The sequence below is a fragment of the Gymnoscopelus microlampas genome, assembly GCF_963454915.1.
Source record: "Gymnoscopelus microlampas genome assembly, chromosome: 14".
NCBI lineage: Eukaryota > Metazoa > Chordata > Actinopteri > Myctophiformes > Myctophidae > Gymnoscopelus > Gymnoscopelus microlampas.
Window position 1 is genome coordinate 43,594,245 of NC_139951.1, and position 27,840 is coordinate 43,622,084.

Sequence of the window (27,840 nt, forward strand, 5' to 3'; positions counted from 1 at the left end):
AGCTAAACTGCTAAGCATGGAGGACATTACTAGCCTACACATCAAAACAAACATTGTGGATACAAACAGCCACCAGCAAAATACCCCCTAGTCATAATGCTACTTCATGTGTGTAAGATTAGCCATTTTATGTTACCTCGATCACCTGCAACAAGACAGTTAAAACACATAAAACATGAATTAGACATATTTCTGTCCAGTCTGCAACTGCATCACTGTTCACTTCCTCCCTAGTAGGCTACTGCAGGTGTAATGCAGGTAATCAGTGTGTTGCCAGATTTTGCAAAAGAAACAAGCGGACAGGTCTATGAAAACAAGCCCAAAAGAAGCAACTAGGCTCAGGCTCATGATAACGTCTGCAAATGGTTTACATACTCTTTACGAATGTCTTACGCATCATTTGCTTAACATGAATGATAATTCTAGTAATTGTTTGGTGTCTGCATTCATGAAAGCCAGGTAGTTTGCAACAGGTAAGGAGAAAGTCCACATTAACAGACAGTCATAAATGATGAACTGTCTTCACTTTACTGTAGGGCACATAATAACATGTACAAAGGATTTATAGATATTTTAGGAATGTTTTACAAAGCATGTTAAACATGAACAAACACATTAACAGACAGTTGTAAATGATGAACTGTCTTCACTTTACTTTAGGGCACATAATAACATGTACTAAGGATTTATAGATACTTTAGGAATGTTTAACAAAGCATATGTTAAACATGAACAAGCTACCAATAGCTTGTATATATTATGTAACATCAGTTACAAATGATTTAATAATCATTTACAGATGTATTATACATGGCTTATTCATGAATAGTTACTAATACCTTTATAGATGATTTGTAACCGTAGTTATAAAGGTTTTAGTAATCATTTACGAATGTCAATAAACAGGTTGTTAATGATTTGTTAATAGTCTACAAACTGCTTATAAACGTTTATAAATGCTTTAGAATGGGGCGTTACAAATGATTTAATAATCTTTTACAGATGTATATAAATGGCTTATTCATGAATAGTTCACTACTTACTAATACTTTACAAATGATTTGTAACTGTAGTTATAAAGGTTTTAGTAATCACTTACGAATGTCAACAAACAGGTTGTTAATGATTTGTTAATAGTCTACAAACTACTTACAAACGTTTATAAATGCTTTATAACGGGTCATTATTGTAAAGTGCTACCAGAAAAGGTACTAAGTCCAGAGCTCGATGAATGTTGGGGACGGAAAAAAAAGTCACTACAAAGTACTAACATTCAACTCTAAATTTAAAATTTACCGAAACTTTCGTTTCGGTAAAAAGAAAATCGTTTCGGTAAAAAGAAAATTTACTAAGTCCAGAGCTCGATGAATGTTAGGGACGGAAAAAAAAGTCACTACAAAGTACTACCATTTATTCAACTCTAAATTCAACTCTAAATTGCCTGAAACGTACTCCTAACAGGTTTTTGGGGGGACAATTTACCGAAACCTTCGTTTTGGTAAAAAGAAAATCGTTTCGGTAAAAAGAAAATTTACTAAGTCCAGAGCTCGATGAATGTTAGGGACGAAAAAAAAAGTCACTACAAAGTACTACCATTCAACTCTAAATTGCCTGAAACGTACTCCTAACAGGTTTTTGGGGGGACAATTTACCGAAACTTTCGTTTCGGTAAAAAGAAAATCGTTTTGGTAAAAATAAAATTTACTAAGTCCAGAGCTCGATGAATGTTAGGGACGGAAAAAAAGTCACTACAAAGTACTACCAATCAACTCTAAATTGCCTGAAACGTACTCCTAACAGGTTTTTGAACTCGGTAAATTGTAAGTTGTCCCCCCAAAAACCTGTTAGGAGTACGTTTCAGGCAATTTAGAGTTGATTGGTAGTACTTTGTAATGACTTTTTTTGTTCATCCCTAACATTCATCGAGCTCTGGACTTAGTACATTTTCTTTTTACCGAAACGATTTTTTTTTTACCGAAACGAAAGTTTCGGTAAATTGTCCCCCCAAAAACCTGTTAGGAGTACGTTTCAGGCAATTTAGAGTTGAATTTAGAGTTGAATAAATATGAATGAGGTTACTGGGCGTAAGTATGTAGTTGTAAGCCTGCCTTTAAATGTCCATTTGACGCATTGACAATGCATGGGGTGCTTAAAGTTAAATATCTCCAAAACTACACATGATTTCAAAGAAAAAATCTCAAGCATGCATGTCCACAGTAAGGTGGAACTTTTGAACTGTGAATGGAGTTTCTAGGTGAAAGGGTTTTTAAGGTCCCAAAATCGTCCATCGACCTCCATTATAAATCTCTGAAATTTTAAAGGAGTACAATTCTAAAACTATTAAACATTTCAAAGATTCCTTTTCAGGCAAACGTGTCCACAGTAAGATGAACATTTTAAAGTATGAATGAGGTTAATAGGCGTAAGTATGTATTTGTAAGCCTGCCTTTAAATGTCCATTTGACGCATTAACAATGCATGGGGCGCTTAAAGTTAAATATCTCCCAAACTATAAATGATTAAAAAAAAAAAACTCAAGCATGCATGTCCACAGTAAGGTGGCATTGTTGAACTGTGAATGGAGTTTCTAGGTGAAAGTGTTTTTTTGAGGTCCCAGAATCGTCCATCGACCTCCATTATAAATCTCTGAAATTTTAAAGCAGTGCAATTCTAAAACTATTAAACATTTCAAAGATTCCATTTCAGGCAAACATGTCCACAGTAAGATGAACATTTTAAAGTATGAATGGGGTTACTAGCAGTAAGTATGTAGGATTAGTAGCCTGTACTCGTTTCCCTTTAAATGTCTATTGACATCTGATGCATCTGACCACTATTTAAACTAACGATCTGATGCGTTAGTTTAAACAATCAGAACGCTATTGAAAAGTCTAAAATATAAAATTATAAGTGCTTAGAAATAAACTAAATCTATAGCCTACGTATATCACTTTTAAATAAAACAATACACACATCTCTGAAGCCTCTCTGGGAGAATGAAACAAACAGAATGTGCATTTAATTTAAAGTGCAAAACAAAATAAAAATAAAGATGCCCCGAGTATTATAGTTTTTTTTCAGTTTCAGGAATTAGTCATGCCCCGAGTATTATAAAAAATGTTCAGTTCCAGGAATTAGTCATACATACAATATGAACATAACACCAATGAATAAAAAGGGACAACAGGAGGATGAATACCTTTATTGTGAGTACAGTCATCATAGAAAAACCATTGGCAGAAGAAATGTCAAAGTTTCCATTCTCTCAAAAAATAACAAGACCAATGAATAAAACAGGGCAGTAGATTTAAGACCACCAGTTTTCACCCATTTTCAAACTATCTTCATATAATAGGTCCTCACTAATGCTCATGATAAAATGGTACAATTTTTTTCTATAGTGTGGGGAGTGGGAAAGGCAAATAAAAAAGGAACGTACATTTCTGATTAATCATCTGTAACGCCCTTGGGCAAAGCAGTTGGCTTGGTCCAAGAAAAGAATAACAAAATATCCAGAAACCAGTCTACCAGTGACATCATCATTAGGAAGGATTCTTTTTCCCCAACAAGATTTACATTTTTTTAATTAGATTTGTATTAACGCGAGAACAATGGCTTCTATTATTGCATTGCAACTGTCCAGGAATACCAAGCCTTTCTATTAGCTTGGATCGTCGACATCCATCAATGATCGATGATGTCACTGGTAGACAGGTTTCTGAACTGTCCGCAGTCCTCCTATGAGGTACTTGAGACCAACTACACAAAAATTGTACCATTCTATCATGAGCATTAGTCATGACCTATTATATGAAGATAGGTTGAAAATGGGTGAAGTCGTCCTTTAAACAAAAACTACTTATGCACCCAAACACCAAACTGAAAAAAAACGACATACTAATCTAATACTAATGAATATTTTAAAACTATAATAACTGGTGAGGACCTTCTCCTCGTTGTGAATATAATCTATAATACTTGATCAACAAGTGATTGCAAACTGGTTGAACCTGTTGAACTCGTCACACGTTTCAGATTTCTCTGATTTAGTATCTGTATCTTGTTATCGGTCGTACTGCATTATAATTAATGTTCCTCACGTGATTTTCCAGAACTTGGATTTTAACAAAACGTTGAACAAAAAGAAATGCCACAAACTACAAAAAATAAATGTTTGTTTTACCTGCATGAATCCTCATATCGTCGCTGACGGGCAGAAACCTTGATGGCTGCCAAGTTTCAGGAAAATCTAGGAGTGAGACTCATCAGGAACACACACATGCACGCGATTCTTAAAATGTAAAATTCTCTATTTAGCTGTCTTAGGGTCTTCTTTCATTTGTATCAGTCATTGCCATCAAACAATATATGTGAAGAGGTTAAATTGTGTGACTCTCACTCTCAAAGGGTGAGACTTGGCAGCTCTTATGCATGTCCTATTTCATGCTTTAGTGCTTTTCATAAATTAATATCTTATTCCATACTTATTTGTGCAGAAGTAAAAAAAAAAATAGCCTTCTACAAGCTACAATGCAGATAACAGAGTCATTTGTCTGTTAATGTTTAACCAATGAAGAGTAACCAATGACTGACATTAAAAAAATGTCGGTTTCTGTTTCCACCCGACTGTGACTATATGGTAGCCTGGCATTGGCCAGACTGATAAGGTGGATTCACTCTCACGGAGACTGATACCGGGGAGGAACGTGAGAGTGAATCCACATTATCAGTCTGGCCAATGCCAGGCTAACTATATGGTGACTCAGATTTGTTATTACACTAAAGCTGTTGCCATAAACTGTAAACTAAAGGGTCTGTACAACTAAAGGTTTTTTCCCCTGTATGAGTCCTCATGTGTCTTTTCAGATTAGACATTTGAACAAAAACTTTGGAACAAATCGAACAAGAGAAGGTTTTTTCACCCGTATGAATCCTCATATGCTGACTCAGATTAGTTTTTACACTAAAGCTATTGCCGCAGACTGTACAACTAAAGGGTTTTTCCCCTGTATGAGTCCTCATGTGATTTTTTAGGTCACACATGTAACTACAGCCTTTGCCACAAACTGTACAAATAAAGGCCTTTTCTCCTGTATGAGTCCTCATGTGCTTTTTCAAATCACACATGTAGTTACAACCTTTGCCACAAATAGTGCAATTAAAGGGTTTTTCCCCTGTGTGGGTGCTCATGTGTTTTTTCAGCTCACACCTGTAATTACAGCCTTTGCCACAAATCTCACAACTAAAGGGTTTTTCCCCTGTATGAGACTTGGGTGGCGTTTGTTTGGATGATTCCAGGTCCTGGTCTACCGACTGAGCTTCCCTAGTCTCCTCCCACTCATCATCACTGTCCTCATCATCTCCAGTTGGTTGTGAGCCTCCCCAGTACTTTATGTAGGCTTGTGTTTTCATGTGCTCAGCTGAGGTGCCGGCCGGAGGGTCTTCCTCTTTATTTTCGTCGTCTTCGTCTTCACTTTTCACTGTTGGTGACGTCAACGCTGACCCATGAGCCTCCTCTGGTCTGACAAGTAGCTCCACCTGTTCCTCTTTAATCTGTGGAGAGTCTGGTTCCTCCTGGACCGGACTGGGGCTCCTCTCCTGCTGTTCAGGGGACATCTCTTCACAAAGGTAGTGGAAGTCTGGGAGGAGAAAGATAACATGGTGGTTAAGTCAGAACACTCATTGAGATACGTTTTTATTTGGCAACGTGGCATGAAACCAGTGTTAATTTTGATTAAGTTTAGTCATATTTTAGTCATCTGAAAAGTTTTAGTTTAGTTTTAGTAAATACTAAATTATTACTAAAAAAATTACTAAATCTGAAGTTGATTTTGTCGACAAAAATGTATTTTGGTACTGTAGGCCTTGATGGCGTCATAATGACTGATTTTACACTTGGTTGCATGCTGAAGAATGGCCGATCTGCTATTTTCAGAGTGCAACCAAACATAAAATGACTTGTCTTTTAGTTCTACTGCATTTCTTCTCCACTAGTCCTTCCGTCCTAGTTTTTATTTGTTTGACGAAATTGTCAATATATTTAGTCTTAATTTTTGTCTTCATAGCTTAGTTTTCGTTTAGTTTGTCAGTGAAAAAAGGTAGTCGAGGAATAGTTTTCGTCATAGTTTTAGTCGACGAAATTAACACTGCATTAAACAGACTTTACTCTCATAGATGTGTGTGTTTATTAAAGAGCTGGAGAGGAAAAAAAAGTTTAGTTTTAACTTACAGCACCTTAAACCTTTGTTTATTACATTCTCTTCTAAGAATGATGAGGAGGACCTGTCAGCTGACCTGTCAGTGACTCTGTAGCTGCAACTCTGAAATGCTGCTAAACAGTGACTTATTTAAAGCAGAAAAACGTGTTTACATGTACAGTACCAATGTCCAAGTGGACCCATACAAGAGTTGTTAAAATGTTTTTAAAAATATTGTCTATTTCAAATAGACAAATAGACATATAAAATAGACAATACATAATAGCAGATCTACAAGCTCATACAAGCTCACAACGATTGTGACGCGTTGTGAGCTTGTAGATCTGCTATTTTCAAACGGCGAATGTGTATCGAGTTAAAGTGGTTAAACTGATTTTGATGCTATAGTAACTAATTTTGCTGGGGACCCCCTGGAACCACTTCAAGGACATCTAAGGGTCCTCGGACCCAACATTGAGAACCACTGCCATAATAATCATATAATCACAAAAAAAGACACTTGAATTATGAAGTAGATAGTTCCAGTTTCAATCAACCTTATATGGCGTATTGCAGTGGTTCTCAAACGTTTTCATGTCAAGGAAAATTATACCCCAAAATTATATGTATTTGGCCGCCACCCAAATACAACACCAGCCTCTGAAATATTTTTCTTCCAGGGACCCCCAGATGCAAAGATTTGGGTTACAACCGTTCGCTTAAAAATATAAAGATCTGCACAAATTTTCACTATTTTTCAAAAATAACAGATCTACAAGCTCATAGCGCGGCACTCGCTGCTATTTTTGAATAGCCGAATTATAAAAGGTTAAAATTAGTGTGATGCTATAGTAACAACTTCGAGAGCATACAAATAGAACCAAATGGACCCATAATGGTCCATTTGGTTCCTTTGTAAACTATTGCAGACCTGTAAGGGGTCATTTAGGCCCAGTTTAGACTGGCAGCCAAATCCAGCCTAAATAAGATCTATGCTATATCTAGATTTGTTTTATGAAGTCTGAACCGGGACCGGTCAAATGGAATCCGATTTTTACAAATCCGACTTGAGCCACAGTCAGAGAAATTCAATGTCTCCTAGCACTTTGGGGGGATGCCTCAGTACCAGTGGTGGAAAAAGTACTCAAATGCTTTACTTAAGTACAAGTACCAATACTGCAATATATAAATACTGTTACAAGTGAAAGTCTACAATTCAAAATCTACTTGAGTAAAAGTACAAAAGTATTGGCATATTTTTAACAAAGTTTATTTTGTTAAAAGGTTAAAGCACTATATTGTGATTGTAACCATTGCTATAGAGTGTTTGTTCAGTAACAGGGGCCTCCCCGTCTCTCCAGCTCTTTAATAAACAGAAAATAAATGTTTTGGTAGGTGACAATATTTCAGCCAATCAGAAGAGAGTAGCCATTTATCAGCTTAATTTTTTATAGTGTTCCAGTTCCCATTTTGTCTGCTCATTTCTTAGTGTCATCACTTCCAATTTCACTTGTTTAATCTGTATCCTGACTGAGTTCTCTATCCTGATTGGATAAAATTGGAAATGAAACGAAAATGCATTTTCTGTTTTATAAAGAGCTGGAGAGACATGGAGACTCCTGTTACTGATCAGACACTCTATAGCAATGAGTACTATCACAATATAGAGCTATTCAACACTTATTTTAACCAGAGAGACATCGCCTATTTTCAAATAGCCTAGGTATAAAATAGGTTAATGTATGTTTCATAATATCATAATTTATTTCTTAGAAGTAACCAGTAACTAAAGTTTTCAAATAATTGTAGTGGAGTAAAAGTACAATATTTGCCTCTGAGATGTAGTAGTAAAAGTATTGGAAATTGGAAATACTCAAGTAAAGTACAAATACCTCAAAATTGTACTTAAGTACAGTACTTAAGTAAATGTGCTTAGTTACTTTACACCACTGCTCAGTACAAGCGAACACTTGTAGGAATGTACAGGAAGGAGGCAAATATATGAAGACATATCTCGCGGCATGGCAGAAAATGGGTCCCAAGGTCCTATCTGCAGTGTCAGAGGAAAAGAAAGAATTCGAAGAACACATATAAAGAGATAAATGTCATAACGCCATGACTGTATCGTCGTTACCACGGCAACCAAAGCAGATCGTATGTCTGTACTGTATGTCGACGCAGGGCAAATGCAGTGTGAACAGTCGGGCCTAAAGGGGCCTTGAAAAATAAAACGGATTTGACTGCAGTCTAAGTGGGGTCTTATTTCCAATCATTTAGTTGGGGACGCCCTGGAAACCCCTCACTTTGAGAATCACTATTTGAACAGACTTTTTAAAGGGTCTACACCATGAATTTGAACGTTTTCTTCTTTTTTGTGTGTTTTTGGTCTCCCCTACCTCTCTATCCTCAAATACCCCAGTTTGAACACTCAGGCTTTCACAGCAAATCTGGGGTTTTCTGTAAATTGGTCTAAAAACGGGATTTTACAAAATGTCGTCTAAATCCTAACAGTTTTTTTTCCCTAAAGTTCTTTCTTATTTATTTTTACGGGGACAGAGCTCTGCTCTGTACACGTATTGTTATTGGCAGTATTCTGTCACTTCTTCTTCTTCTTCTTCTTCTTCTTCTTCTTCTTCTTCTTCTTCTGCCACTTTTCGCAGTTCTGGCTGAACCGCGCTGTCGCTTTTTACGAAACTCGGCCATATGGTAGATGGTCATGAAAAACGATCAAAAAATAATTCTCACAATCTTTCGTCCAAAGGTGGCGCTATAGCACTCAATTGAAAATGCCAACTTTGACCAGGTACAACTCATGCCCTGTTTGACCTACAGCCATGAAACTTGGATACACATATGCGTCTCCTCATGCTGAACAACTTTCACACTCTGACTTTTGACCTCTGACCTTTAGATCTCCCACCATTTTGAATTATATGAAAAACAGTCATTGGCTCCTAACTTCTGCATTTTTTCACTTATGGAAAATCCGTTGGAATTTTTTGTAGAAAGTGGTCCAAAGTTCAAGTGTGAAACGTTTCGTGCAGATTGCTCAAAAATCCCAGGAGGAGATAGATTTTAACTATTACAGTTTTATGAAAATTATTCATCTGTGCCTAAAACATACATGCAGACTCACATTTCTTTGAAACTTTGCAGAAATGTACAGGGTCATTCCAAATATCACTGAAACCAATCTTACTCCAATTGGCCAAAAGGGGGCGCTATAGCAATTTTTTGAAAAGGCAGACTTTAAACAGGCATAAGTCATGCCTCGTTTGGCCGAAAGTCGTGAAACTTGCTTACACATGTGCCTTGACTCATGAGGAACACACGTATCGATTTGACCATTAAGCTCCGCCCTTAGATTTTCCGCAATTTTGAGCAGTTTGAAAAATACTTGTTTTTGCCAGTTCTGGCTTAACCGTGCATACGCTTTTTACGAAACTCGGCCATATGGTAGATGCTCATGAAAAATTACCAAGAAATAATTCTCACACTCATTCGTCAAAGGGTGGCGCTATAGCACTCAATTGAAAGTGCCAACTTTGAACAGGTACAACTCATGCCCTGTTTGACCTACAACCATGAAACTTCGATACACACATGCGTCTCTTCATGCCCGACAACTTTCGTGGTCTGACTTTTGACCTCTGACCTTTAGATCGCCCACCATTTTGAATTATATGAAAAACAGTCATTGGCTCCTAACTTCTGCATTTTTTCACTTATGGAAAATCCGTTGGAAATTTTTGTAGGCAGTGGTCCAAAGTTCATGTGTAAAATGTTTCGTGCAGATTGCTCAAAAATCCCAGGAGGAGATAGATTTTAACTATTACAGTTTTATGAAAATTATTCATCTGTGCCTAAAACATACATGCAGACTCACATTTCTTTGAAACTTGGCAGAAATGTACAGGGTCATTCCAAATATCACTGAAACCAATCTCACTCCAATTGGCCAAAAGGGGGCGCTATAGCAATTTTTTGAAAAGGCAGACTTTAAACAGGCATAAGTCATGCCTCGTTTGGCCGAAAGTCGTGAAACTTGCTTACACATGTGCCTTGACTCATGAGGAACACATCTATCCCTTTGACCAGTAAGCTCCGCCCTTAGATTGTCCGCAATTTTGAGCAGTTTGAAAAACACTTAAACCCAGGATTTTTCAGCTATTTGCGTGAAACTGTATCATCTGTGTGATCTCCTTTTTCACAGTTACTTATCTGTTGGGCCAATGGCGTCTCCCTTAAATGAAGGCCTCACAATCTCAGGGTCGCCAGTTCAAGCCTCACTTGATGCAGACTTAATTTAAGTTGAATTGCAAACAACATGACTGTATCATTGAATACATGTGCAACTGTTAAAGGTAATGATGAAATGCTTCTTGGAGAGAGTATGTTTTTGCAATGTATGACAAACTTCATTGTGAAAATAACCGATCTACAATCTCAAAACTTTTCAGATAGCAACATGTTTCTGAGCTTGTAGATCGGCTGCTTTCACTGGTTCACTTTTATCTTCAACAGATGACCTCAGCCTGGACAAAGCTATAGCCCTATAGGTAGTGTCTCAGCCTGTGAATCCAAAGGTCGAGAGTTTGATTCCTGTCAATGGCAATAGGTTGAGATGTCAATGGGTGAGGTTTTTCACCTGGGATTGCCCCCCTGCGTCCTATATATGACCACCTCAGCTGGGTTGGGCTGAAAAGAATATTCGCCTGTTGGAATCATTTGCTTTGTCTCAATTTCAATCTATTCCCTTTCCATGTCTTATTGTGCTATTATTGCACTTTGCTTTTTGTCTGTCTGTCTGTGGGTGGGTCATTCCACTTTTCAATTGCATTGCACAAAACATAACTGCATCAAATAATGCATGTGCAATTGTTAAAGATAACATGAAATGCTAATTTGAGAGTATTTCATGTTAAAGATAACATGAAATGCTTATTCAAAAGTATTGTTGTCAAAACTCTCTCTCTCTTCAATCTATTCCGTTTCCATGTCTCTCTCTCTCTCTATTCACTGGCCCCGTATTATCGCTGCTTGCAGCTATATTTTTTACTTATGTTGCTATATTATCAATGGTTTTCAAACTGTTTTCATGTTAAGGACCCCAAAAATAATATGTATTTGTCCGCGGACCCCCTCCCAGCTAAATATATTTTGTTCCAGGGACCCCCAGAAGCAAAGATTTGAGTTAAGAATGTATATAAAAAATGTGCACAAATTTTCACTATTAAAAAAAAAAATAGCAGATCTACAAGCTCATAGCGCGGCACTCGGTGCCGCGCTATGAGCTTGTAGATCTGCTATGAGCAGATATACATATCTTGTATATCTATGAGAGTATATATATACATATCTTGTATATATTGTATATCTGCTATGAGCAGATATACATATCTAGCTTGTATATCTGCTATGAGCTTGTATATCTGCTATTTTTGAATAGCCAAAGAAATCTTAAAGTGACACACATGCGTTCCCTTCCCGGCCTTAAAGGGTCTAGAGATAAATAGATTCAACACTACTGCAATGGAGGGAGAAATTAAATACATTTCCGTGAAGATTGTGGAGGAGGACCACTGTGTCTTCCCACCAGTGTTAAACTTCAAAATAAGACTTGTGTTTACTAATAATATGTAAAACTTGCAACTTATTGGAGAACCAAGGTCTTATTTTAAAGCCCCCCCCCCCTCTTCTGGGGGGCGGTAAAAGTATGACAGGCTTTACTATAGCCTGTCATGCAGCCTGAATAATGCTGATGTACTACAATTATCCATATGAAGACACATAAATCTAATTCTTAGATTGATAACCTGGCCAACCTATTGCCTTTATACCTTGATGTGTTCCTGCCTCTAGTTCCTCCTCCTGGACCACCGGACTGGGGCTCCTCTCCCCCTCCTGCTGTTCTGGGGAAACCTGCTCCTTACACACAGGGAGCAGGGGGATGTCTACAGGAGGAGAGAGGAGTCAACATCAGCACAGACCAAATAAAAGTGTTTTCCAGTTCAATAAGATTGATTCTCCTACTTCTTTTTTTTTTTTTTTTTTACATCGTCTCTTTTTAAACCCATTGAGACCTGAAGCCGATTTTACATGTCTCCTAAATCTCAACAGTTTTCTGAAAAAAAGTATGTTTCTATATCAGTGATGCTCAATCTTTTTCACGTCAAGGACCCCCAAAAGTATATGTATTTGGCCGCGGACCCCCATCAAAACATTTGTTCCAAGGACCCCCCAGAAGCAAAAAAATAGAGTTAAAAATGTTCGCTTTAAAAATATATATATTCAAAGATTTGCACACATTTTCACGATTTTTCAAAAATAGCAGATCTACAAGCTCATAGCGCGGCACTCGGTGCCGCGCTATGAGCTTGTAGATATGCTATTTTTGAATAGCCCAAAGTGTAAAATAATGCTTTTTAGCTCAAATCTAAAAATGAGACAGTTCCAGGTCTCAATGGGTTAAGTTGAAACTGCTGGCAAAAGAACAAATGCAGGCCAGTTTTGAAACTTTTATGAAACTTGCAGAGAATGGTCAATAAGGAGAATTATGAAAGATGTAAAACTATAATAACCTTGCACAGCACCTCGCCTCTGTCTCTCTAACAGCAACATCTACTGTATCTGTTATGTGTTAAACAACATTCTCACTGAGTGATAATAAATGATAATAATGTTGAGAACACAAACTGAGGATGCCAGTCAAGCGTCATATTAATTGTGAGGGAGGGGATGGATGTACATTATGTCTGAGATGTATATGTGGAGACAACAGACAAGCAATATAGTTACCTGCAGTGTGTAGTAGTTTAACGTGTTGTTGCTGTAGGTGTGTGTGCAGCTCTTCCATCTCTCTCTGGAACAGGCTGCAGATGAGCTCTGCGGCCGCGGTGAGGCGCTGCAACACAAACACTCTGACAACGTTCAAATCTTCTCGACTTTGTTTCTCCCAGACGCTCATTATCTCCTCTAGTATCTCCTCTCCCACCGACGTCAGCTGCTCATTTACCGTCAACCTGACGGCCTCTATTTGAAACGTTTTAACTCGTTTATGAGACATTGTTTTGTGTTACACTGAGAGGGAAGTGTGTGAGATCTTTGATCCTCTCTAGCAGAATGACAACACCACGACACACTTCCGGGTCAGTGTGTGTCGCGCATGAGCAATAAAGAACCCAGGGCTCGGTGGACGCGCGACTATGGTTGGCTTCCGCCACCTGCTGGAGGAAGATGGTAACAACCAAGCCCTGAAACGTGGAACCGCTTGTTCCTGCCTGGTTTGAGAATATTTTACATTTACAACAGCTACATCTACATAAACGTTTAAATTTCAAATATAAAGTGCTGACCCCCAAGCTATTGATGTATTAAGTTAAAGCGGCAAAGTGTAACTACCTGTATCCTCCGTATTGTTCAACAAAAAGCATTTTAATCCAATTGGTGGCCAATTCCTTCGAATTTTCTCGATGCTTTCAACAAAGCGCCCCTATCGGTTAGAAGGTGTATTTCAGTTTCTTACATTAATTAAGAAAATAAAAATGGCAGCCGATCAGATTAAAATGCTTTTTATTGAACAATACGGAAGATACGGGTACTTAAACCAGGCCGCATTAACGTATTACATCAGTGGCTTGGGGGTAAGCACTTTATATTTGGAATTTGAACGTTTATGTAGATATAACGGTTGTAAATGTAAAATATTCTCAAACCAGGAACAAGTGGTTCCATGACGCTTGTGACAGACAAGCGTCATGTGAACCATGGCTAGGTAACAACCCATAATATACCAATGGTTCTCAAACTTAAAAATGTCAAGGTCTCACCTTAACTCTCTCTGACAGTGTACAAATGGAACCAAATGGACCCGTTCCATTTGTATACTGTCAGAGTTACAAACTTGTAAGGGTCAATTTAGACCCCTCCTAAAGGAACCCAGAGAGTCCCTGGAATCAACTCTATGATCACTCTGTTACAAGTAAAAGTCCAGAATTCAAAATTTACTTGAGTAAAAGTACAAAAGTATTGGCATCAAAGACAAAGTGCACTTTAAGTACAAAAGTAAAAGTGCTCATCGCAGAAGGTTGCATTTCACACGTTCTCAAACAAATGTATAAAAATCTGACGAGTTGTGAGCTTGTAGATCTGCTATTTTCATTGCCAAAGTATATAGGTCTGAACTGAAGTGGTTTTGCAATAATAATAAAAATCTACAAAGTAGGCCTAACTAAAGTTTTTAAATAATTGTAGTGGAGTAAAAAGTACAATATCTTCCTTAGTGTAATGTAGTGGAGTAGAAGCAAAAGTACTGAAAATTGGAAATACTTCAGTAAAGTAAAAAATACCTCAAAATTGTAGTGAAGTACAGTACTTGAGTAAATGTACTGAGTTACTTTGCACCACTGTCTATGAGTGTAACTCACTGAAGACAGTTTTCAAACCAAATACACAAAATGAAACATTATTTACATTCAGGCAATTCTACCACTGCTTTATAAATATGACACATGAACAGTAACATTCACTCACGTTTGTCAAAAAGTAAAAGCCAATAAAAATTGGCTATTTAATTTTGTCCATCATATTTTGGAACCAATCCTGTAGGAAAAACTCCTATAAAGTCCTGCAGATGTTACAGTTGTAGCCTACAGATGTTACAGTTGTAGCCTACAGATGCTTTTTTATTTTCCATCATAGATATTTGCTATTTGATGATGATGCAATGATGAGCACCTTATGTTGTATTATCGTCTTGTATGCTGATCTGTTTTTTGTTTGTTTGTTTGTTTTTTACAGTTTTTGCATATTTTAGAAATGGCTTTTAGGGCAGTCATTACTTTAGTACTGTTAATTATGTATAGTTTTACTGTGTATTATGGAGCAGCTCAACCTATGTTTTTCACAATACATAATCTCTTGAATTTTGAATGCCATTTTGTTGCACTGCTATTGACATCCTTCTCATTGTATTTACATTTATTTATTTTATCCACACTGTTGAGGAATTTCACTGTCTGTGACTAGAGTGTTGCTCCAGCTGTATTTTAGCTATATTTGGCAATGAAACACCTTGAACCTTTATGTGTGTGCGATATTTTCGGGAGAGGCAGTGACTGGTCAACATATTAATAGATGTAGGTTACTGGTGACACTCATACAGAATGAAAGGGCCTATACTGGTACCGTATGTCCATTCAGCCCTATGTTCCCCAATCCCTAACAACAACAAAAAGTCATCCAAATTAGGCCCCATAAATAATAGAATAATAGTTAAAATAATAGTTAAAGTGGTTAAAATCTAAAATGACACAGATGCTTTCCCAGTTTTAATGGGTTAAATAAAGCTGCATGAAATAACAATGCATTTTCCACACACCAGAATGCTGCTCCCATCGTGTTTCTTTTTTCTTCATTGGTGCGTTTTGAGTCGGGAGGCTCTTCCTCACCTCTTGGTTGTATTTATATTGTATGTTTCACACTTTGATTCAGTAAATCTTTAAAACTGCACTCGGCTTCTACTGAAATTATATACTGAATTGAGTGTTCGACTACTTAGATAGTCTATTATCTGGTGATATGAGTACGTAATTGCTTTGCTCCTTTAAATTCCGTCTGAAAATTTATTAGACTGAGACCAGTAAATTAGGCTACTAACAAATGACTAATTATTGTGTATATGAAAACACATAAATGTGTGTTAGCCTACAGTATAAAACACATATTCAATGTGAATCGACAATGAATGATTTTAATCACTGTGAATTAGCAATTCATTATATTGGCATAATGTTTTCATATGGTTATATTACAAGTTACAATAATCTGATTCCGATCATTGCAGGGTCAATCGGTCAATCGGTCATCTGCATAAGGGTAGTACTGGTAAACTTACACTTTTGACAATCTAAAGAAAAGTATTGTGGCTGATTTACCAAGGCACTCATCCATGTGATATTTAATTGGTGTTATTGCATAGTTTTATTTGTTAAATCTAGTGGCATTTAATTTAATTTAACCTGTTGATGTGTCTCATAGGCCTGGGTTTAATTAAAAACATATTTGTGTGTTTGTGGGGCTCCCCGTCAGGTGACAGCACGCAGCTAAGGGACTGTCACATGGGAGCGGAGCTCACTGGTGAGCTGCAGACGCCTTAGGCTTCGTTCTTGTTTTCCTCCACACCTCAGCCATGCAGTGGGGAAAAGTAACTTAGTACATTTACTCAAGTACTGCAGCTAAGTGCACTTTTGAGGATTTTTTTTACTTAACCGAAGTGTTTCCAATGAAAATAGCAGATCTACAAGATCTACGACTACGAGTTCATTTGACAAAAGTTGAGCCCCCAACAACATATGTGCAAGCCACGCACACACTACAGTTCTCGTACAGTGGTGTGATGGTAGATTATTTTAGATATTTTCACAAATTTTAAAACTTGAAAAGTTTAATCTTCTTGACCATTTTTGACAATCTGATGGCTGATCGGGTGCATTCAGGGGCTGCACCAGATCCATCTTCAGGTCTGTTGCATCATGGGCCTCGAACAACTACTTGAGGACACACACACACACACACACACACACACACACACACACACACACACACACACACACACACACACACACACACACACACACACACACACACACACACACACGTACAAGTGTAAAGAAACAGATATGCGAGTAGCCCACGACCTCTGATGTCATCAAGAACTGTTATAACCCATTGATCGAAACATAAGTGCACGGTATAGTGTGATGATACCTGTTGTCCGAGTACCACACGTGGTTCTCTGACAACAAGGACAACGGGTATTGCATAACCGGGTGGGGCAGGAACTCCCAACTTGTGTGGATCCCGAGTAAGCCGGTGCCCAAAGTGTCAAAGGTCAGAAGGGTACCATCTAGTTAATACAATTTCAACGTGCTAGACAAGTGAAATAGCAAAACAACAACATGGGTACTATAAATAGAACCTGTACAACCCAGACAGTTAACCATGGGTCAGATAGTTAACCCTGGATAGTGCAATTGACACATCACAGTGTACACACCCAACATTATTTATTTTCATATGAAAGGATTGTGAATGTATGCCAAGCCCTGCCCCCTAAACATCTGCCTCTGCCCAGATGGGTGCATGGCGTGACAGATTACGTAATGCCACAACAAGGTGGCACAGGGGATGATGCCACAGCAGTGGTGGAAACAGTACTCAAATGTTTTACTTAAGTAAAAGTATCAATACTGCAATGTAGAAATACTCTGTTACAAGTTCGGAATAAAAAATGTACTTTAGTAAAAGTACAAAAGTATCGGTATCAAAATGTACTTAAAGTACCAAAAGTACTAAGTACTCATTATGCAGAATGTCCCATTTCACAAGTTTTCAAGAAAAGCTCTTTTGAAAATAGCAGATCTACAAGCTCACAATGCGTCGCATCGTGACGCATTGTGAGCTTGTAGAGCGGCTATTTTCAAATGGCCAAAATGTATACAGGGCTGAAGTGGTTACTGTATGTTTTGTAATAATAATCCAAATCGACAAAGTAACTTGACCCTAAAGTTTTCAAATAATTGTAGTGGAGTAAAAGTACAACATTTGTCTCTGAGATGTAGTGGAGTAGAACATTTGGAAATACTCCAGTAAAGTAAAAAATACCTAAAAACTGTACTTAAGTACAGTACTTGAGTACATGTATTTAGTTACTTTACACCACTGTGGCACAGCAGCGCTGCGTATAAAATGTCAGCAACTGGACAAAGGGTTTGGGGAAGAGGAGGGGGGGGGTTAGATTGACGAGGACAGTCATCATGAGAGCTTCTCCAGACACACACCCCATGCTTTCATATGTGTACACGTACTTGATATTGTTCTCTTCCTTCTCTCCTTCTTTGTCTTCCTCGTCTTGTGAGCTGCAGGCACAGTTTAATCTCAACAGAATGCACAAGGCCGGGGACTTTGTTCTGGGCGGCATTATTCCCATTCACCTCATCCCCGTCGACCCCGAGGTCACCTTCACCTCCAAGCCACAGGAACCCCCTTGCAAAGGGTGAGAATCACACATTACAACAGCAAGCAACGAGAACATTGTTTTGGTGCTGTCGGGGTGTTAAACCCTGCACAGCATGTCCAAAACTGTTATTTTTCATGAAATGGAAAAAATGTTTCAATGAATGCAATGCAGCTTTTATTTAGTCACAAGTTCCTGTTAATACTTTGCATTGGTTCAATATTTGTAAAACCCACAGACACACTTAAACATTTTCAGCTTCAAACATTTTCAAAATAGCCGATCTACAAGCTCACAACACGTCGTGATGCGACGTGTTGTGAGCTCGTAGTTCAGCTTTTTTTCACTACCTTTGAGCAACACTGTTGTACAAGATCGGCATTCATTTACAAAAATAATAATACAAAAAAACATAAAATGTTGAAATATGGAGACACAAGGTTTCTGCGCAACAGCGACGATATAGTAAGATTGGTTGATGTTATATATATTGTCTTCTACAAAGATAAACAGTAACATTTTGTGTGTTTAGATTTTGGATCGAATGGTTCAGGTTCTCCCAGGTCATGGCCTTTGCCATCACTGAGATCAACGGAGACAGCAGCCTACTGCCCAACGTGACTCTGGGCTACAGTCTGTATGACAGCTGTGCCCAGTTTGGACGAGTGCGTGCGGCGTTGTCACTGGTGGGGAGAGAAAGGACGTTTCAGCTGGACGATGACGATGACGAGAACTGTGTCGGCTCGCCTCCGGTGCTGGGCATCGTGGGCCCGGCGGCCTCGTCCAGTTCTATTCACATCTCTAGAATATTAGGTTTGTACAGAGTGCCCCTGGTAAGTGTGATTTTTTTTTACCGTCATCCATTTTATCCCGTTCAAACCAGGAAAGCATCTGTGTCACTATAGCTTTTTGCGTTATAGGCTATTAAAAATAGCAGATATACAAGCTCACAGCGCGTCACTTCGTGCCGCGGATATATAAGCTCATATATAGCAGATATACAAGCTCACAGCGCGTCACTTCGTGCCGCGCTGCGAGCTTGTACATCTGCTATTTTGGATTGTCTTTTATTGAAAAATCTTGAAAGTGTTTTTTTATTTTTATTATTTTGAATTAGGAAAAAGTTTGAGCTCTACTGATTTAGAAGGCATTTGTAGAATCGGCCTCATGTCTTAATGGGTAACATATGTTTCACTTTAGTTATTTGATCATTTACAAATTAAAATATCAACGCTGTCGGTCAGAAACCTTGCATCTCCATACAGAATTTCATATTTTTTTCCCCCATGAATTAATGCCCTATATTTTGTCTGTAGCGATGTGACACGTTGTGACCTTGTAGATCGGCTATTTTAGTTATTTTAGAATTGTATTTTCTTATTTTTTTATGTTTGATAGTCTTCACCTGTAATGACATGCCCAACATAGGGAGGCCAGGTTGAAAATGGCTAAGTATATCTGTGGGTTTTATAAATATTGAACCAATGAAGAGAGAGGTTTTGGACATACAAGGTTTCCACCCAACAGCAACAATGTACTTAATTTTCATTATTTACAAATCTCTCAGCTATGTATAGTCTTTTTTTTACAGCTTGTATGACATAGAACATATGTTTTTCTTAAAACAATGTATATTACAGATGTTTTATGCCTCTGGCAGGTCAATTATGTGGTGTATTACAGATGTTTTGTGCCTTTGGGCAGGTCAGTTAGATGTATTACAAATGTTTTGTGCTCATCTGGCAGGTCAGTTACGGTGCCACCTGCAACTGTCTGAGTAACCGCGACCAGTTCCCGTCCTTCTTCAGAACGGTCCCCAACGACGCCTTCCAGGTGACTAATGATGTGTTGGCACCGAGTAGAGCCACTGATTGTTTTCTTAGTGATTTAGCTGTTCTATACTGTAATTCCAAATTAATTTTGAATACTTAAATAATCAAGAAGCGTTTTTTTTATTATACTGTATATATTTATATTTAAATTATAACAATGAATTCACATGAAAACATTTTAATAGATTTTTTAAATAATAGACTAAATAATTTAGTCCGATTAACCACTTAAGCCTTATACTTTGTTGCACAATGGTGCCGTGAAAAAAAAGTGGAAATAGTCGATCTAGAACTACAGTAACGTTTTCTTTATTTTTTCATAAAGTATAAAATGAATAAATATGTCAGTCATTTCTATGTATATTTTAGTTATTTGTCATATCTGCCCTGTGATGATTTTATTACGAAGCCTAAAAGGCAAACAGAAATATATTTTATTCATAATTATGTTCCAAATGTTCAATGCCAAAAACACAATTAAATTGTTAATAGCAATTACGTGTGTGACAATTAATCGTTAACTTAAATTTTGTATTCATGACAGCCCTACCTCCATTATTTTGTCCAATCAGGGGCAAGCGATGCTTCAGATAATGCGGCGGTTCGGGTGGACCTGGGCGGGGCTGCTGTTCATGGATAACGAGGAGGGTCGCAATTCCGCCCGAATCTTCCAGTCCAACCTGGCCCGGTCCGGCCTGGGCTGCCTGGCGTACGCCGAGGCTCTGCCGTACGAGCTGGAGAGGAACGACCCGGCTGAAATTCAGAGGATCGTCACCGTGATGAAGACGTCCACGGCTCGCGTGGTCCTCGTCTTCGTCTATGCCTTCAACATGGTTAATCTCCTGGAAGAGGTTTGGGGGGGATCATGCATGCACATTCATTTAAGGATTCATAATTATAAGGACATCTGAAATTAGTTATGTAGCGCTATATTGGAGTGATCCAATCGCTCACATAACCGTGGTTACCTACGTAACCATCGTTATATTGAAGTGAAAAGAAATCTAAAAAAAGTTTGAAATGTACAGTAATTGCATGCTTTTTATCATTCCAATGCAATTTAATCACTTTCTTAGGTTAATCAATTTAAAGGTAGGGTAAGTGATATTTTTTTTAAACAAAACGTTTTTTGTTAAAAGGTTAAAGCTCTATATTTTTAAATCATTGCTATAGTGTTTGTTCAGTAACAGGAGTCTCCATATCTCTCCAGCTCTTTAATAAACAGAGAGTACCCATTTATATAGTACACATTTTGATAGTGTTCCAGTTCCAATTTTGCATGCTAATGTTTGTCTTAGTGTCATCACTTCCAATTTCACGTATCCCACCCTGAAATGTTTCTGTTTAATAAAGAGCTGGAGAGACATGGAGACTCCTGTTACTGAACAAACACTCTATAGCAATGAGTACTATCAGAGTTTATTACACGGCTTGGTTGAATGCTCGATTCTGATTGGTCAGTCATCGGTCATTATTTCTGGATAATGACCGATGAGCTCTATAACGGACCGCTGTGTAATCAGAGACTCAGAACACCTGCTCATGTCAACCTGTGCTGCTTGGTTATATGCTTTATCCAACATGACAGCCATGTAAACAAACAAACAATGTCATTTACAACTAAACGTTGCTCTCAAGAATGTTTTTGAAAACATTTGAAGTGAGAAATAGACGCTGCAATAACCGAGAAGTCATTCTATTTGATCCACTGCGCTTCCTTGTTTATCGTGGCACAACAACGGGGGAATACCAAAACGCTCGCCCCAAAACACAGTCGCCCCGGGGCAAATCCGGCGGTATTACAGGCAAATCGGCAGTAAATAGAATGGGGGGCGAGTGTGTTTTGGGGCGAGTTTTTTTCCATTTCGTCATTTGTTTTTGCGAGGCGAACTTGTCCGCCCAGCCCAATACTTATGGAATACTTTCATTGCCGTAAGCAAGGAAATACTTCGTTTTGTTGTTACTTTTGGGTAAATGTATTTATGTATTTATTAAGTAGCGGTGTAATAAGCGGGATAATGCATGGGGAGGTAGTCATTATTGAAATTTAAAGCCCTTCAGGGCGATTAACCACCTCGGCTGCGCCTCGGTGGTTAATCGCCCTGTCGGGCTTTAAATTTCAATAATGACTACCTCCCCATGCATTATCCCTTGCATAGAGCTATTTAACACTTGTTTTAACCAAAGAAAATCACTTACCCTACCTTTAAATGCTTAGATTTTTCACACTTTTTTCCTTTTCCTTAGATCACAGTACTAGCCATGAGCATTCACATATCTCACTGCCATAGTAACACATTGTTATATTGACATATCTCAATCCATTTAACAGGTGGTAAAGCAGGATGTGACCAATCTACAATGGGTAGCCTGTGCGTACTGGACGTACTCCACGGTGCTCCAGATTCCTCGCTTCATGCCCTACCTGAGAGGAGCCCTGGGCATTGCCGTGCGGCGTGGAGAAATGCCAGGTCTCAAGGATTTCTTGTTAAGAATACATCCTGACAATGACCCCGACTACAGACATGAAAATAACATGGTATGTACTGTAGCATTTTAAACTGCTTTGTGAAATTGTCTGTTGTCTGTTTTTTAAATATTCTCAAGGTATTGTATCATGCTTAAAGGCAGTGGTGTAAAGTAACTGAGTACATTTACTCAAGAATTGTACTTAAGTACAATTTTGAGGTAATTTTACTTTACTGGAGTATTTAACATTTTCAGTAATAATCGCGACACGTTGTGAGCTTGTATATCGGCTATTTTCAAACATTTTAGTACTTTTACTTTTAAGTATATTTTGATGCCAATACCATTGTACTTGTACTCAAGTAACATTTTGAACACAGGCCTTTTACTTGGAACAGAGTATTTTTATATTGTGGTATTGCTACTTTTACATAAGTAAAATATGTGATTACTTCTTCCACCACTTTATGCTTTGCCCGACAAGTGTTGAACTATAGCTGTCGCATGACGAAAGTGATGCCCGACGTGCTGATCGCTACTTGTCGTGCAAATTTGGAGCATAAAATTACCTTCAGTCTCCATGGTGTTTCTTCAGGTGAGGCAGTTTTGGGAGCACACGTTTCAGTGTAAATTTGCTCCCCTTCCGTCAGAGTGGCTGGATGCTGGTGGGGGAATGTGTACAGGACAGGAGGACCTAGGAACAGCAGAAACCACCCTGTTGGATGTGTCTGACCTCAGGATAGAGTATAACATATACAAGGCTGTGTACGCCCTGGCCCATGCCCTCCATGACATGTTGCAGTGTGTGCCAGGAAGAGGGCCTTTCATTGGACACAGCTGTGCCAGTTTGCAGACAATACAACCATGGCAGGTGTGATATGAACTCACACTTTACCTGTTAATGATTCTAATTAAATTATAATTTAGGGTGACAATGAATATGCAAATACGTCACTGGTAAAACGCATGAAAACTGACATACTGTATCAGGATTATAAGGGTATTACTACTTTTCTTATAGTGATGTATAGCAATACTAAGTAAATTATTAATGACAGTAATACAGTTACACTTCAAGCTCATAACACACTGCATTGTGAGGAGGTGTGAGCTGGTAGATTAGCTATTTTCCCTGAGTCTGATAAAGCTATTTTTCAATTTGGTCAATCAGTTTTTAACACATCCGAAGGCACAGGAATCAAACCAGGTTCAATTAAAAAAAACAAATGACTTATCATCGCAGCCACTCGTCTGCAATTTCGAAGTATGCAAGAGGTCAGGGAGAAATGTGTTAATTTATATTTGTTGTCCATATTTTTCATGCAGAAGACTCAGACTGTGTGGAACTGTGTTAACTATGGTGTATATTGCATGCAGTAGTTTTTATTTTTAAAGGGATAGTTCATCACCAAAATGACTTTTTTTCTATCGATTAGTCACCCCATGGAGACTTGAATTCATGGATATTTTCTTGTTTTTGTCGCATTCCTAAGCCAATAATTTGATGAGACACAAACAGTCTCCTTTGTGTCTCCTAATAGTTCAAATAACCGGGTCCGCAGGTCATCAAATTATTGACTTAGGAATGTGACAAACACAAAAAATATCCATGAATTCAAGTCTCCATGGGGTGGCTAATCGATAGGAGAAAAAAACGTTTTTGGGTAAACTATCTCTTTAAGTATCTTACTCTTCATCATTTTGCTAATTTCTAGCTTGTGTATTACATGGAAAAGGTCAACTTCACCACATCGTTTGGTGATGAAGTATCATTTGACGAGCACGGTGACGCGCTACTAATCTATGATGTCATGAACTGGGAGTGGCTCCCTGATGGAAGCACAAAGCTTCACAATGTAGGCGTGGTCAAGAAGTCAGCATCGGCAGGTGAAGAACTCATCCTTGACGAAGACAGAATCTTCTGGAACTTTGAATCCTCAAAGGTCACTTTGACTTTCTGAAATAGCTAATGTTAAACCCATTAAGACCTGAGGCCGATTCTACAAAATGTCTTCTAAATGCAGAATTCTAAACAGTTTTCTGAAACACTACAGTAGTTCTCAAACCTTTTCATGTCAAGGACCCCCAAAATGATATGTATTTGGCCACCTACCCCCCCCGTCTCAAAATATTTAGTTCCAGGGACCCTACTACAGAAGCAAAAATTTGAGTTACAAATGTTCGCTTTAAAAATATATATATTCAAAGATTTGCACACATTTTTCCAAAAATAACAGATCTACAAGCTCATAGCGCGGCACTCGGTGCCGTGCTATGAGCTTGTAGATCTGCTATTTTTGAATATCCAAAGAAATCTAAAATGACACAAATGAGTTCCCGGTCTTAATGGGTTAAGCTAATGATGTGCATGTAAATTATTTTCTCGGGAGGAGATTATGTTTTCGCCTTTTTGTTATTTTTATTTACTCAGATTTGGACAGAAATTGATCACCGTTTCTTTCCTCTGTAGCCTCCTCGGTCAGTGTGCAGCGAGAGCTGTTCCCCTGGAACCCGTGTGGCCAGAAGGAAAGGAGAACCCGTCTGCTGCTTTGACTGCATCGCCTGCTCTGAGGGAGAGATCAGCAATGAGACTGGTATAGGTTTACGTTATGTAGCAACAACTGTACTTACTACTTAGGTCCAATTTTGAGTTACTTTTTACTTTACTAGAGTATTTCCAATTTGCAATACTTATACTTCTACTCCACTACATCTCAGAGGCAAATATTGTACTTTTACTCCACTACAATTATTTGAAAACTTTAGTTACTAGTTACTTTGCATTTCTATATTATAAAACATACATCAACCACATTAGCCCTACATAGGCTATTTGAAAATAGCCGATCTACAAGCATCGCGACGCGTTGTGAGCTTGCAGATCTGCTATTTTCAAACATTAGTACTTTAAATATATTTTGATGTCAATACTTTTGTACTTTTGCTCAAGTAACATAACACAGGCCTTTTACTTTTGTGGTATTGCTACTTTTACTTAAGTAAAATACCTGAGTACTTCTTCCACCACTGAACGTCACAGAGTGAGGATGATACAAGCACAAGGATGATACTGTGCTTGTCTGTCCGTTTAACATGACCCTCTTTGTCACAGACTCTACAGAGTGCACCGGTTGTCCGGAGGAATTCTGGTCCAATTCCCAGCGTGACCACTGTGTCCCCAAGACCATGGAGTTCCTCTCCTACCACGAGGCCCTGGGCATCTCCTTGACGACCATCTCGTTGCTGGGCACGCTCACCTGCGCCATCGTCCTGGGGGTCTTCATCTATCACCGAGACACGCCCATGGTGCGCGCCAACAACTCGGAACTCAGCTTCCTCATCTTGGTGTCCCTCAAACTGTGTTTCTTGTGCTCGCTCCTGTTCATCGGCCGTCCCAGGCTCTGGACCTGTCAGCTGAGGCACGCGGTGTTCGGGATCAGCTTCGTACTGTGCGTCTCGTGCATCCTGGTGAAGACTATGGTGGTGTTGGCCGTGTTCAGGGCCTCCAAGCCCGGGAGCGGAGACATCATGAAGTGGTTCGGCGCCATGCAGCAGAGAGGAACCGTTCTGGCCCTCACTTTCGTCCAGGCGATAATCTGCACGGCCTGGCTCGCGTCCGACTCGCCGGCTCCTCATAAAAACACGCAATATCACAGCGATAAGATAATCTACGAGTGCGCGGTGGGGTCGAGGGTCGGTTTTGCGGTGTTGCTGGGTTATATCGGTTTACTGGCCCTCCTCAGCTTCCTCCTGGCGTTCATGGCGAGGAATCTTCCGGACAACTTCAACGAAGCCAAGTTGATCACTTTCAGCATGTTGATCTTCTGTGCCGTGTGGATAGCCTTCGTCCCAGCCTATATCAGCTCTCCGGGCAAATATGCGGATGTAGTGGAGGTGTTTGCTATTTTAGCGTCTAGTTTTGGTCTATTGATTGCACTATTTGGACTAAAGTGTTATATCATCCTGCTGAGGCCTGAGAAAAATACAAAGAAGTCCATCATGGGTCGATAGGCCCCACCAAGACATAGCAATATCAGTTATTAAAAAATGTTACATTTTAACCCATTAAGACCTCTAACGTGTCATTTTAGATTTCTTTGGCTATTCAAAAATAGCAGATATACAAGCTTGTAGATCTGCTATTTTTGAAAAATCGTGCAAATTTGTGCAAATCTTTGAATATATATTTTTGTCCCTGGAACAACATATTTTGAGATGGAACATGAAAACATTTGATAACCACTGTTGTAGCGACATCGTTTTTTTTTTTTAATTGTCAACTGACATGTTGTAGAATCGGCCTCAGGTCTTAATGGGTTAATGTAAACAAGGCAAGACTCTGCTGTCCCTGTATGGTGCAGGACCAGCTTGAGGTCCTACACCATATTCTACAAAATGCCAAATTAAGAATCCTTTAAGTTTAAAAACCCTATTGCAATTGTTAACTCCATGTAATTTCTATCAATAATCTGTAAATCCGTGGGTCAAGTATCAATCAGCTCCCTCAGTGGCCTTTCAACAAATTAGAAAATAATGCAACATCAGGATTTACGGTATATCTAGGTTCAGATTTCCTCTGACAGTTTCCCCTCAAGGGGCAATATTGCAAATTGTGTGTGTGTGTGAGTGGTGAGTGGTGAGTGGTGAGTGAGTGAGTGAGTGAGTGAGTGAGTGAGTGAGTGAGTGAGTGAGTGAGTGAGTGAGTGAGTGAGTGAGTGAGTGAGTGAGTGAGTGAGTGAGTGAGTGAGTGTGAGTGTGTGTGTGTGTGTGTGTGTGTGTGTGTGTGTGTGTGTGGTGTGTGTGTGTGAGAGTGGTGTGTGTGTGTGTGTGTGTGTGGTGTGTGAGAGAGAGAGAGAGTTTTGCTTTTTTCATTAGTTTCAATTTCAGATGAATACATTTCATTTGCAATAATCACTTTGTCCACCTGAGGGCGACAAAGCCCCCAGAATGAAAATATAGTGCCTCTTCCAGCTCACCACGTGTTTCGCCATATAACACATATACTTTGTATACGTTTTAATGCAATGTTACTGTGTTAATAAATAGAAAGAAAGATTAGCATTTTGATGTACTCTAAGTTATTGGGGGGGGGGGGGGGGGGGGGGGATGTGTGTGTATACTGTACTAGAAAAGTATATTTTAATGTAAAGATGAACAAAATAAATGATAATTGCATTTAACTCCCTTGTAGAATCTTTCATTTCAAATATTGAAATACCAAAAAAGCAATGGCATGTTTATGATGCATTATTGGTTAAATAATGTCATAATTTAAGTAAATAAAGAATGGATTTAGCGCAAAACTGAACATGTTAATGCGATGTGA

General features: G+C 38.7%; 2 protein-coding genes across 2 annotated transcripts; one reads left to right on the forward strand and one right to left on the reverse strand.

Moving 5' to 3' along the window:
- Nucleotides 1-4,761: 4,761 nt before the first annotated feature.
- LOC311060233 (uncharacterized protein) lies at nucleotides 4,762-13,263 on the reverse strand (the record flags this gene model as incomplete). The annotated part of the gene is made up of 3 exons (XM_084078365.1): nucleotides 4,762-5,639; nucleotides 12,038-12,151; nucleotides 12,996-13,263. 3 exons carry the CDS (start codon nucleotides 13,261-13,263, stop codon nucleotides 4,780-4,782), a joined length of 1,242 nt encoding a protein of 413 aa, XP_083934491.1. The 3' UTR covers nucleotides 4,762-4,779.
- Nucleotides 13,264-18,013: 4,750 nt separating this feature from the next.
- LOC311060234 (extracellular calcium-sensing receptor-like) lies at nucleotides 18,014-26,525 on the forward strand (the record flags this gene model as incomplete). Its single annotated transcript, XM_084078366.1, has 9 exons — nucleotides 18,014-18,252; nucleotides 18,746-19,046; nucleotides 19,960-20,046; nucleotides 20,618-20,896; nucleotides 22,378-22,584; nucleotides 23,110-23,279; nucleotides 23,841-23,862; nucleotides 24,230-24,401; nucleotides 25,627-26,525. The coding sequence occupies 9 exons, from the start codon at nucleotides 18,014-18,016 to the stop codon at nucleotides 26,523-26,525; spliced, it is 2,376 nt and encodes a 791-aa protein (XP_083934492.1).
- Between the last annotated feature and the right edge of the window lie 1,315 nt (nucleotides 26,526-27,840).